This window comes from Lathyrus oleraceus, chromosome 1, assembly GCF_024323335.1.
Source record: "Lathyrus oleraceus cultivar Zhongwan6 chromosome 1, CAAS_Psat_ZW6_1.0, whole genome shotgun sequence".
Lineage (NCBI taxonomy): Eukaryota > Viridiplantae > Streptophyta > Magnoliopsida > Fabales > Fabaceae > Lathyrus > Lathyrus oleraceus.
The window spans coordinates 2,978,282-2,992,181 of record NC_066579.1 but is presented as its reverse complement, the minus strand read 5'-3'; the positions used below and the strand labels follow the sequence as shown (position 1 = coordinate 2,992,181).

At 33.3% G+C, this 13,900-nt stretch overlaps 1 protein-coding gene across 1 annotated transcript; it reads left to right on the top strand.

Annotated features, from left to right (window-relative positions):
- Positions 1-10,714: 10,714 nt before the first annotated feature.
- On the top strand, positions 10,715-13,219 carry LOC127115436 (F-box/FBD/LRR-repeat protein At3g14710). Its single transcript, XM_051047011.1, has 4 exons — positions 10,715-11,009; positions 11,393-12,325; positions 12,400-12,543; positions 12,651-13,219. Exons 2-4 carry the CDS (start codon positions 11,399-11,401, stop codon positions 12,936-12,938), a joined length of 1,359 nt encoding a protein of 452 aa, XP_050902968.1. The 5' UTR covers positions 10,715-11,009; positions 11,393-11,398; the 3' UTR covers positions 12,939-13,219.
- Positions 13,220-13,900: the final 681 nt, after the last annotated feature.

Genomic DNA, 13,900 nt, shown 5'->3' with positions numbered 1-13,900 from the left:
AGAATGAGTCTAATATAGATTATATTCTGAATATAACATGATATGTTTACAACTTCTTCCCACAAGTACTTAGGTGAATTATTTTCATAGATCATGATTCTAGCCATTTCTTGTAAAGATTTGTTCTTTCTCTCTACAACTCCATTTTGCTGTGGAGTTCTAGGAGAAGAGAACTCGGGGAATTCCATGTTTTTTACAAAAAAATTCAAATGAATCATTTTTAAATTCTCCCCTATGATCATTTTTTTACTTTTAAAATCTTTGATTCTTTTTCAGTTTGTACTTATATGGAGAACATGTTAAACATATAATATGATTCATCTTTAGTTCTGAGGAATTTTACCCAAGTGCATCTACTATATTCATCAACTATGATTAATCCATATTTATTCCCATTAATTGATGTAGTACCAACTTGACCAAATAAATCAATGTGAAGTAGTTATAAGGGTCTGGAGGTAGAGACAATGTTCTTTTATTTGAAAGAAGTTTTGTTAGTTTTTCCTACTTGGCATTTTCACAAAGAGCGTCTGAGTGATAATTAAGTTCTGAAAATCCTTTAACAAGTTTTAACTTGATAAGTTTGGAGATTAATCTCTAGTTAGCATGACCTAACCTATTGTGCCATAGCCACTTTTTATCACTCACTGATAGAAGGCAAAATACCTTATTATAATCCAATTCATAGAAATTAGTTTTATAAACATTGCCTTTTCTCATGCCTTTGAACACTATAGACTTGTCAGATTCATTCATGAATATACAATTGTTCTTATTAAACATAATTTCATAACCACTATCACAAAATCGACTTATGCTAAGTAGGTCATGTTTTAGTTCATATACTAACAAAATATTATAAATAGAGATAGTAGAGTTACCAATAGTATCCATACCAATGATCTTTTCTTTTTGGTTTCCTCAAAATCCAACAGTTCCTCACTCTTTCAGAGTATGCTTTTCTCTTGTCATATGTGTAGCGAGAAATTCATGATCATCAAGCTATGGATAAGCTAGAGACCAAATAACAAGAGCCGCCACCGCGCTTTTGTTGTTTCCAAGGGAAAAGGGAAAAAGTACGAACAAAACCCAAAAGTAAGAAGTTTTCAAATCAAAACTAATAAAAAGTCAGAGATCACAGGTAAGGGGGTTGGTTACACAGAGGGAAAGTGTTAGCACCCAAAGTGTCCTAGGTACTCCTAGGGAGCCCTTTTTGTGTGCATATGTATTTTGTGCAAAGTGATGTTTACAAACAAATAGAATGAGGGGATGAGAAAAGAATTCATTAATTATATTTTTGTGTTAGACAAGACCTTCGGTCTTATGCCTATGTACCAACATAAAAATGAGGGATCAAAACCTCGTAGTTCATGATATAAATTCTAAAATGGATGCATTACTTTTAACAAAAAATAAGTTTGAAAGGCACAAAGGCCTAAAATGGTTTGAATGAGTTAGTTCTTTTTGCCTTTTTTGAAAGTTTAAGTCAAGTATAGTTAAGTTTATTTACAAGTTTGATTTAAGAAAATAAGTTTAAAAATGTAATGGCATAAGGCCAAAGTTTCTAACCTTTTGTAAAGTGGTCAAAGTTTAGAACAAAAGTAGTTCACACAAAGAAGGTTTTGAAAAATGGAGGGAGAGATTTTGAAATTAAAGAAATGGGGAGAAGATGAAGAGACTATCCTATATACAAAATTAAAAGTTTAGAGTTGAAAAGATCTGACCAAGTGGGTAGCAATCCAATAGACAAGAATGTCAATAGAAACCCAAAATTCCCTTTGGATTTTTAGAATCAATCAACACACAAATGCACAATTATATTATCTTGAAGAGCAAGGCATCAAATAAAGATGGCCACATCCAAGCTTATCCCTTCCATGATCTTCTTCAAATAGCCCATGCAACAGATAAATTCCACAAGTCACAGGTTCAAAATAACAACTTTACAATGATCATGTTGCAGATGAACTCGGAGGTCTTCAAAGATGCATCAGATGAAGTTCAAATTGCAAGCACATGGTTCTTCAACAAATTGGCATTGGCCAAGTCCTTTAGCATAGGAAGGTTGCCTAGATTCTAAGTCCATTTGTCCAAGATCAAACCAATAGTCCACTCAAAAGTTTTTTTAGGGTTTTTGTTATTATTATGTACATTAATGGTCAAAGACCACACAAACAAGCAAAGTATACGCAAACAAAAATATATCACACAATATGGTCCAAATGGACAAAGTGAAAATTGCATTAACATAAACAATTAGAATGATATGAACAATGGCAAATGAAATAAAGTGCTAAAATTAAATTGCATTAAAGTAAAAGCTTGAAATTAAAAAAGTTAGTACTTAATAGGTTAGAAGTTAGTATTGTTTTGCTTTTGCTTTTTTTTTTTTAATTTCAAGACATTCTTTGGAGAACACTCAACCCACTTATCACAAGCATGAATCCTTGAGCCAAAACATCTTCCAAAGGCAGGAAAGAAGGCCAAGTTTCCACACAATACCATGAAAGAGGGGAGACTTACAATCTCACTAACTAGAATGCTTATGCCTTTTATGTCACAAACTTAGCGCTATGTTAAGCAATCGTAATTGGACTTATGTAGAAGTCACAACTATTTGAGGTCGGGCAATAGAATTTTGGTGTTAATGCATGTTAGAGACATAGTATAATGGACTATGCTCATGAAACATACCACACACAAAAAGAATATACAAAAGGTGTGGCCTAATCTCATCCATACTCATGTCAATTTTTCAATCAACTAGCATTAGGACTTTGAGATGTCATAGGCCAAATGGAATGAATGAATGAAGAAAGGGAATAAGATGAAGTGGGAGGGGAATGAATGAAATCACAAATTGGTCAAAGGAGGAATTTTACCAAATTAATATCATCCATTCATTTTGGAAGATGGAATGTACATTCCATCAATCCCCTAAATCCAATGATATTAATTTGACAAAGTCAAATCAAACTTGACCAAGGCCCAACAACAAGAGTTAAACATAAACAAAGTCATCACAATTGGTCAACAAATTTATTTGACATTTACTCAAATTAAAAAAAATACTAAAATAGTGCATTTAAATTAAATATGGTTTGTCCAATTCCTAAAATCTCATCAAAACACCAAAGAAATGGCCATGAGATTTATCGTAGGTCAAACAAGGTCAAAGGACCTTGGAGAAAAAAATTCATAATTTTTGGATATTTAAAAATATTTTTATACAATTAAAAACAAATGCAAAATCAATTAATTCATGAAAAATATTAATAATGATCCAAAAAATAATTTTAATTCAGAATATGAAAGAGAAAAATAGTTGAAAATATTTGGTGAAAGTCCCATATTTTTCGATCAATATTGAATTTAATATGAATTATTGAAAATAAAGCAAATAAAATGAAAATTCAGAAAATCAGATGGTCCCTAGTGCGCGTTCCATGTGGTCATTAGTCAACTGCACTGCACATGTGGTAATCAAAACCAACGCCTAAGATTAAAACAAAATGAATGAATCGTGTGGTTCAAAGACTTGCCAATGCATCACCGGAGCCAGAGCTCCGGTCTTCTTCTCCAGTGGACCTCACCGGACTGGTCCACCATCAACCATCACCAAAATTAAAAACAAGGACATGATTTCAAAGTAAAAATGGCACTGAGCTCGAATCTGGCCTCAATTCACTCTAACTCCAAGTATATTGAGAGATACATGGAGTTGAAATTTGAGGTACATGAACCGAATTGCTTCGATTTGGCCTCAAAGCAACTCAATCTTCTTGCCTACATTGGTAGGACTTTAGACAACCAAAAAATCAATAGAATTGAGCAAGAATTTGAGAGAATCGAAGAGTTCAAAATTTCTGAAAAATACCTTCAATGGAGGTCTAGATTCAACTGATCTTGATCTTGCTTGTGCTTGATCTTGCTCCACTTGCTTGCAGAAGAAGGATTGGATGCTTACAAGGTTGTGGATTCCTGGATATTTGAATTTCAAAATAGTGGAAATTCAACCTCAAATTCAAAAGAATTTCTCAGGTTTATCCTTTGCAAAGTGAGGGTTTGAGATGGGGGATCAAAGGTGGTGCGAATATGTGTGAAATTATGAGCAATTGGAGCTCTATTTATAGCTGAAATCATTGATATTTGAACACTTGAAATCACTTTCCAATTTTGGCAAAATGGTGATACATGGGTGCATGGGCGTGTACAGGCCCATGAGATCATTGCAATAAGTCCATAAATTCATGTTGGATAGTCTGAATTGAGCTTGGATTGCAAGGAAAGTGTGCATTTGAATTTGAAGTTTGATCCTTGCCATGTGATGTCACCATGTTCATGTCATGTGCAGCCTATGCATTCCTTGTCCAAAATGAATGAATTTAAGCTCTTTGGAAAGGTGTGATCAAGAGGAACAATTTTCATGTTCAACACTTTTTCATTTGGAGCATGTAACTTGGAGAAATTTGAGTTTGAAGTTTGGAAATTTTTGACATATCAAATTTTTTCTAAGTGTCAAGCCATATGTCTCGATATTCCACCTTGCTTAACTCTTTATATGCGGTTCAAATGAGAAAAGCGTATTCATCAAAGTTATAGCTCTCTCAAAGACCTTCAAAATGGTCACTAATTTCATGTCATTTGGATTTGAAATGATAGAGTTATGCATTTTTGAAGTTTAGAAAAAACACTTGATCAATGGTATAGCTCAAAAGTGACCTATAATATAACCTCATATCACATGCTCAAAAAAGTTGAATTAGCTCCAACTCCAAACATAAAAGTTGAAGTAGACACATTGAATTTGATTGTGAAACTTAGAAATATTTCATATCATAAAAATTGAGCAAGTTATGGCCTTGGGAAGTTGACTTTCAAATTAGGGTTTAGACAAAATGACCTATAATGTTTCAACATAGAAAATGATTTTACAAACAAAACTAGCTCTAGGTATCAACATGAAAAGTTGTTTGTAATGTCATTTAGAGTAAGTTTTCTCTTGGAATCATTTTCATATGGTGAAAATTGTAGGAGATAGGGTCTAGGGAGACCCAGTTTTAATCAGATGAATCCATCTGGCCAACCACCATCAACCAACTTGCTAACTTCCAATTCTATTGGCTTTCTTGGCTCATGGTAGATCATATATGCATAATATGATTAATTTTGAAGTGTCCCTTGATAAATTTGATTAATTGGTGAGATATCTTGTTGGAGAAGTTACTCAAGATACCTAGTTAAACTAGGGTTTCCAAGGCAAATCACCCTCAAACTCTTGAAGAAAACTTGATCAACATAACATGTAGAGAACATTGGGACTCATATATGATGTTAATAACCATTCTTGAATCAATTCTTGGTTGTGCTCTTTGCTCATGAGGGTCTCAAACCCTAGATGTGAACTTGATGAATCAATGAAATCATGCCCTTCCTACAAAAGAGTTAGATAAATGCAAAGACATATTTTTGGTATTTCTGTTAGTGAAATGATAAAATACAAGTATGATATAATCACAAAGTGCTTGGTGATCTCTCCCAAAACAAACCCAGTGAAAGAGGGGTGCTCCCAATGCTAATGCTTATGATGGAATTGCATGAGGGATCTTAGGGTCAAAATTGGGGTCTTACAATATGTCGTGAGCAGCTATTGTACAGGTACTAAGATTGGTGCTTTGCTTCTCCTTTGAAGCAAATCTGATGCAAAAATAGTTTCAGATTTAGGTAGCCATAGTCTTATGGGTCATTTGGGGTTAGTTCTGACAAGCTTCTTCTTATTATGTACCTTAGCTTTCAAATAGTAAGGATAGGATCATTCAAGACTTTAGGTTTAAAAGTTTGGTGCCTTAAATGAATCTTAGACTTTGGTTTTGAACCTTTAAGAGCCTTAGACTTTGATGTATTAGGTTCTGGTTTCTTCAGAATGTTTGACTTTGAAGTCTCAAGTTCTAATTTCTTCAGAACTTTTGACTCTACAATTTTAGGTTATGACTGATTCGGAACCTTTGCTTTGTCAGCAGCAGGTACAAAATAGGAATCTAGCTCTTTCTGAGTAGCGCTTGAAAAAAAGATTATGTTAGATTAATCAAAGTTCCAGACCTTAGATTAAAAGGTTTTTAAGAATAACCAATACCTTCTCCTTTGCTCATGCTTACACCATAAATCATGGATGCAAGTTTTGTTTTTGTAAAGCCAGTTATAATAAACTCTTGAAGAGACATTTCACGCTTAGCAAGAGGTTTATTAGAATTTTCTTTAATTAGAGCAATACAATCTCTTTCTAGAGCTTCATTTTTATTTTGAGAGGATTTTAAATTATCCTTCAATAGATCATATTGCTTTTTAAAGATTTTCATATGTCTGACTTTGTCTTGACAATGGCCCATAAGGTCTTGAATAAAAGTAATCAGACCAGAGAGAGATAATTTTGAAAATACCTCATTTGCTTCTTCATACTCGGTTTCTGAAGATGTAAGAGCTATCAAATCTAGATTGGCTTGTTCTTTGCCTTTGTCAAAGTCTCCTTCATTGTCAAGTTTATCCCATGTTTTCATGAAACTCTTCTTGAACTTATTTCTGAAGTTGTCCTTTTGATAGTTTCCTTTCTTTGACTTGTCCTTTTGCACATTTGGACAGTCAACAGTGAAGTGGCAAGGCTTCTTACAATTGAAATATCCCTTCTGATCATCTTTATTTTCTCTCGAGCTTGATCCTCTAAAGCCACTGCTTCTGCCAGAGAATATTGTTTTCTTCTTGGCTAGATACTAGAATCTTTTGATTATGAAAGCCATTTATTCATTATCAAAATCTTCTTTAGAAGTTCTTACATGAGTTGCTTCTTCAGAATCCCTGATTTTAGAAGACTTGGCATGTTAAGAAACAGATTTCAAAGCAAGAGACTTTGATTTCTTGGCAATTTCATCTCCATTTAGCTTCATCTCATGAATTCCAATATTTCTTATTAGGCTTTCAAAACTTATAATGTTTAAATCTTTGGCTTCCTGAATAGCAGTCACCTTTGGTCTGTATCTGACAAGAAGACTCCCAAGAATCATTTTGACATGATCAGAAGTTATATAACTCTTTCTCAGAACTTGAAGTCCAAACACAAGAATTTGAAACCTTGAGAATATGTTTTCAATGTCTCCATTTTCCTTCATTCTACATAACTCATACTATTGAACTAGAAGGTTAGCCATATCTTCTTTTACCCACTGATTGCCTTCATAGGCAGCAATAAAGGATTCAAAGATGGTTTTAATAGTATATTTTTGAATAATTCTGATGTATTCAGAGTGAGGTAGAGCATCTACCAAAATTCCTCTAACTCTGTGATGTTTCTTATAAGTCTTCTTATGAGCAAATGTGAGAATTTTTCTGTCCGTTACCATTCCTACTCCATTAACTGGAATATCAATGCCATCTTCAAGAATATCCCACATCTCATCATCAAGATCTATGATATGAGTGTAAATCTTGCTCTTCCACCATTAGAACTCTATAGAGTCTCCACTAAAGGTTGTAGGTTTAGCTGTATAGTTATTCTTTTCAGAAATACTATAATTATAGTTTACACATCAGTGTTTCCAGGACCAGAGATTCCAAATTCACCAGACATGTTTTTCTCTTAGGATCTTTTTCTGCACCACTGTTAAGTGTTAAAAGCACAGACCATGCTCTGATGTTAACTGAAGGTGAGAAAAACACAAGAGTGGGGATTAAATTGTGCTAGCTTTCTCTTGTTTTTATGCAAATCTCTTATCAGATTCTGGGCACAAGGTCTAGAATATGACTCAAAGTAAAATGTTTAACAGTGGAATAAATCAATTCAGAGGTAGAAATAAAAGCAAGAGAGACACAAGCAGTTATGTTGGTTCCTCCCACAAATCTAGAGTAGACCAGTCCCCTTGCACTTCCAAGAGATTTTCACTATAACCAAAAATGATTACAATTGCTCAAGCACAAAGTAAGAGACTTCCAATGCTCAAACACACAAGTAAGAGACTTCAATGTTTAAGCACACAAGCAAAAGACTTAAAATGCTCAAGCACACATGCAAGAGACTTCAAATGCTCAAGTACTTAGCAAGAGATTCTTAAACTCTAACTTACAATTAAGAGAGTATGAAAAAATAAATTTGATATACAATCAGAGGTATAGACAAAACACAAGACAAAAAGAATCTTGAGACTTAAGAACTTCTAAAATATACAAGACCTAGGAAATTCTAAGTTAAACTTTATGCTCTTTGTTTGACAGAGTAACAAATCTTTGAATGTAAATAGACCCGTAATTATCTTCGAGTCATCAGCTCCTTATATAGAGATAACGAAAAGAGTCGTTAACGAGTTTGCACAAGAGAGTTTTGGGAAGCTTGATTAAGAGTCATTGGTATGTTCCTTGATATGGTTAATACCGTTGAAAGATCATTTGAAATCCCTTTTCTACAAAAGGAATTGTATGTTGCATCTCAGCTATCTTGACCATATCCTTGCGTAAGTCTTCATGTGATCAGACAAAGACAAAAATGTCCTCAGAGTCTGATAGTGACATGTTAGAATCTCATCAATCCTTGTGTTAATTGGTTCTCCAGCGTGTTAATCTCCGGATGTTGATGCTTCAGAGTTTGGATCTTCAAAGTTTGGATCTTCATATGCTGACATCATTTAGAGGCTGACATCATTCAAAGTCTGGTCTTCAACTTCTGATCTTCCAAAATCTGGATTCTTAGGTTTTCTTTAGAAATTTTAGTCTATAGTCCTGCATACTTGAACATTTGTTAGTATACTATATTATTCTTTAAATACTTTGTTATCATCAAAATATTAGAGATATAGTACAAACCAATTTTATTCCAACATAGCGTTAGTGTTAAGAGCATATTATATAGGAGTTGCTTCTGTTGAATTGGTCGGAGTATTAGGGAGAGAAGTTGAGTTATTGATGTTGGATTTCTTGTGATAAGGTGGAAAACCATGCTTCTTAAAACAAACATACACTGTGTGTCCAGGTTTGTTGTAGAACATGCACATTTTTAGACCTCTACCACAACCATATGAAGGAGCTTTCTGTGAATGATTAGTTTGAGCAAAATGTTGAAAGGGCTTCAAGATATTGGCTAAGAGTTTGTCTTCTTCAATAGGGGCAGTGAATTGTCTTTCCTGTTGTATCAACATAGATAAAACTTTATTTTAGGGAGGGAGGGGATTAAGCAGCATAATCTGAAATCTCACAGGAGCATATTGCTTGTAAAATCCTTTTAAAAATTGTATCACGTAATTAGTTTCACAATAGGTCTTAGTGATGGGAACGAGGTTGCAAGCATATTTAATAGTGCAAGAACAGGTGGAAGAGGTCTTAAATTCTCTAATTCTTGCCATAATTTTTCAGGTTAGTAAAGAATTGTGTGATGGTGAGATCAACATGTTTAAGGTTGAACAATTCTTCTTGGATATCAGAAATACAAAAAATATCACCTTGATGGTATCATTCTCGTAGCTCAACCCATATTTTATGGACCGTCTCCATCCAAAGAATGCTTTGAGCAATATCAATATCAATTGAATTAGTTACCCAAGCCATAACCATCGTGTTGCACATGTCCCACACGAGAGTAAGCCAGTCAGAATCATCGGGGCATTTTAGGGTTCTGTCCAAAAAACCTAGCTTGTTCTTAGAATGCAGAGCAACAACCACTTATCTACTCAAAGAATGATAATTGAGATTGTTGAGATGGGGAGAAACAATAGTGATTCCAGGATTATCATTGGGGTGCATATAATAAAGATCCATAATGTCAATTTGATAATATTTGGTGGTTAGATGATGAGTTGTGGTGGTGTGTGAATTGGAATTTAGGGTTTTTTTTGCGGCGTTGGTGGAGGTTTGTTGTTGAGAATTTTATTTGTGGGTTCAGAGAAAAAAAAGAATGGAAAAAAAACATAAAACATAAAAATATATAATAAAACAAAACTTAATTTCTTTAAAATAAAATATATGATATACTCAAATAAAACTGCTTTTGATTCAATCTGATTTTAGAGAATATATTAGGTGTTAACTTAGGTAAAATCAAATTTAACTTTAATTACATACAAATTTGATTTTACAAACAATTTAGCTCAAAATTTTAAATCAAAGAATTTAATAAATTGGGTTGGTTTAATAGTTCAAGTGTATTATTTGAGTTAGTTGAATATATGTTGTTGGTAGGATTTAATTTTTAACAATAATATTTATTGATGCAAAAAGATTATTAATATTTATAAATAAATCATTAAAAAAACAATTTTATGAATTTAAACTCTGTTTTAAGTTTAACCACCTTAATCACATCCAAATTGAACGTAGCCTATTTTAACAAGCTTTCAGAAATTCAAATTTGTTTCCACAAATTCCATGGAGAGTATTGAAGTTACATCATGTAGAATACCTAAACGTAAATAACATATGTAATTCCACATCATTTCCGTGCACGGTAGTCACATGGTATACCTAACTCCAATAATTGTCATCACACTCCTCTGTCTGTCGTGGCTCTCCCTCCACCTCACTAATTTCACTGGTCATTAATAGTTCAACAATAAAATCAATTATTTTAATATTATTAAAAATCTAAAATTATATAATAAATTATAAATAATTAATTATCTTTATTAAAAATATAAATAAACGAATATAAATACGGATACGGATACTCAGATACCCATAAAATATCTGTGCAGATTGAAAGACAGATATTGAAATAGATAGTTAGATACCGTGGCCATACCCTCCATAGGAATCATAATGTTATTTAGTGACTCGCGCAACGCACGGTGCATATAGTTTATAATTTACTATTACTACATTCAAAATCGCTTTTCTTGGTAGAAGCTTTTATTACATGAATAGACAACACTGAAAGAAAGAAAAAAAAACTCTTTCAAGTTTCTGTGTCCAAGAAGCGTTGTGTCAATTTGGGGACTAAATTATTCCTCATTCATCTTGCTCCAAATCACATTGTTAAGGTTTACTCTTATTCTTATCATTCAATTCTATTGTCATGCATGTTTACAAGGGAAATTCAAGAATTGTTTGTGCATTCATTTTTAACTACATTTATGAAAACCAATATCAAAACCTAGTTTGTGAAGTTAGTGTAAGAATAATGGATTTGGATCTCTACAATACAAGTTATGGGACTCTTGGATCTAGTTTTCTCTATGATTCAAATTACAATAGATTTGTTTTGTTTATCTAATAGTCTAGTGAATAAATGGATACTGCTGGATCGAATCCTCTGCTGAACTATCAACTGAGCTGATTTAACGAGATTCTAATAGATTTGTTTTAGTACAACTTAATTGTTGAAGACTTGCATGTTATATGTAACAGATGCATGCTTTTGTAGGTAGTCATGGATTCATATGAAGTGAATAGGGAAGTAGCGGTTGATGAAATTGATATGATTAGCACATTACACGAAAGCATTCTCGGTCACATCCTATCTTTCATTCCAATCATAGACGCTGTTCGCACTAGTGTCTTATCAAGAAGATGGATTGAAGTTTGGACATCAATAACAAGCCTAAAGTTGGATGATAGTTTGCTCCATTATGACAAGAAGTTGCAAAAACAACAGTTTGTGAATTTTGTTGAAAAAGTGCTTTTTCATTTAAGTAATTCAAGCATCCAGAGTTTCTCTCTTTGCTTAACTAGTTACCAATATGATGCATCTCTGATAACTTCATGGATTTCCTTTATCTTAGAAAGACGAGTTCAAAAGCTTCATATTCAGTATGCTGATAAAGTTTTCCTTTCTTCAAATTTACTCTTTAGTTGCAATTCTTTAGTAGAATTGGTACTTCAAATGAAATGTACTCTTAGTCTTCCCATATCCGCTTCTCTCCCAAATCTTCAAAAATTTAGCATATCCGGGATTAAATTAGTCAGTGATTCTTCCGATTTTTCAAAAGATATAACTCTTAGTTTCCCAATTCTTAAAGTGTTTGAAGCTAGAGGGTGTGAATGGTCAACTACACAGAACATTAGTTTACAAGTACCATTACTTGAGAGGTTTTCCATAGCAATATGGAACCGTCAATCGAATGAATCATGTAATTTTTCCATCAAGGTTTATAGTCGATGTCTAACGGATTTCTCTTATGAGGGCGATCTTGAACAGGATATCGTTCTATGTGATTCTTCGTTGATTCGTAATGCTTCTATCGTGATTGTTGTGGATGACGACAAGGAGGACAGAAGGGAAAAACTTGGGTTTCAAGCCTGTAATCTTCTCAGACAAATCCATAACGCGGAACAACTGAAGTTATTGTTTTACAAGGTATGCTTGTCTTTTATGGTACATGAATGAAAATAGTTTCTCAGAATTTGAACAAAATTTTCTTTGGCCCACAGGTTTTAAGACATGCTAAAGATGTTTTCACCAACCTGCCTGTATTTGGAAGGTTGAGATATCTGCAGCTAAATGAAGTCAATGGTGAAGCTTTGTTACAATTACTCACCAATTCGCCAAGTCTTAATACTCTTGTTTTGCTCAATGTAAGTTTAGATCACACAAATTCAAAACTCTTGTTATGTGTTTAGAATTATTTATCCAAATAGAGTCTTTATTACATGATAGATAACTCATGATCCACAAATTTCAGGGAGTAGCTGACTTAGATAAAGATGTCTTTACTTCTGCAGTGGTGCCTCACTGCTTTCTGTCATGCCTCAATGTGATTCGGTTTAAAGGTTTTAATGCAAACGATCATGATCTTTGTCTGGTAAAATTCATGTTAGCAAATGCAGCAATGTTGCAGAAGATAACGATCTCGCCAGCATTTTGGCTGCGATATGCAGATATTGATTTGGAAAATGTTAAGGAGCAGATTCTCTCATTACCAATGTGTTCTAGCTTTTGCAAGATAGAGTTTTCTGATATCAGAAGTTGATGAAGATTTTCAGAACACCACAAGAATATTTGTGCCACAACTGTTTAATGTATTTATTTAGTTTTAGTGTAATGCTTTACACTACATTATAGCAATGCAAAATGTAAGAGGTGTTTCTCTTCATTCTGTTGGATTTCTAATAGTGAGTTATTTATCATTAGAATGCAATGAGAATGTTACTGTATCCTGTATTGTATTGCAATGATAAATTTAATGAAAACTGATTTGTATCTCAACAAGAAAATATATAAGGGAACCACTGTCAGTATAACTTTGTATCAGTATTCATTTTAAATTCTTCAATCGCAAATGGAAAAATAATAGACTATAAAATTTAAATCGGGTACATTTGATTTTGTAACGTCTGAGAACTCCAACACTTTGGCAAATATCCAGCCTAGTGTCGCATAGGTATATCTTAATGGACGGATGATTTGCTTGTACAATGTTGCATTTACAAGCTCTTCATTTGTATTCTTCTTCTTTAGGTTTGTACTTGTTTTCATGGGACTGATTGCAGGGTTGCAATTACTCATCTTGAATTTCTTTAATATATCTTCTACATATATGCTTCTTCTGGTGTAAGAAAACAACAAACTTTGTGTTCACAAATTTCATTCTTAGGAAATACGCCAAATTTCATATATTTGAAATTTCAAACTCATTCTCCATGCTTGATTTGAACTTTGCCAATTCAATCTCATTTGAACATGTGACCAATAGATCATCCACATAGAGGCATAGTATGATTTGATCTTGCTCATTGAAACCTTTCACATAGACTCCATGTCTTGATGTGCACTTGTCGAATCCTAACTTTATCAGAAAGTTGTCAATTCTTTTGTTCCAGACTTGGTGCATGCTTCAATCCATACAACGTCTTTCTCAACCTTACACTTCTCTTCTTGTCCTTTGATCTCAAAATCTGGTGGTTGCTTGACATAGATCTTCTATAGTGGTTC

Bases quoted from the DNA above. Each gene is read 5' to 3' on its own strand.
- LOC127115436 (XM_051047011.1), top strand. From the start codon at position 11,399: ATGGATTCATATGAAGTGAATAGGGAAGTAGCGGTTGATGAAATTGAT. The intron at 12,326-12,399 runs GTATGCTTGTCT...TTTGGCCCACAG, and splicing joins TGAAGTTATTGTTTTACAAG to GTTTTAAGACATGCTAAAGA. The intron at 12,544-12,650 runs GTAAGTTTAGAT...CACAAATTTCAG, and splicing joins ATACTCTTGTTTTGCTCAAT to GGAGTAGCTGACTTAGATAA.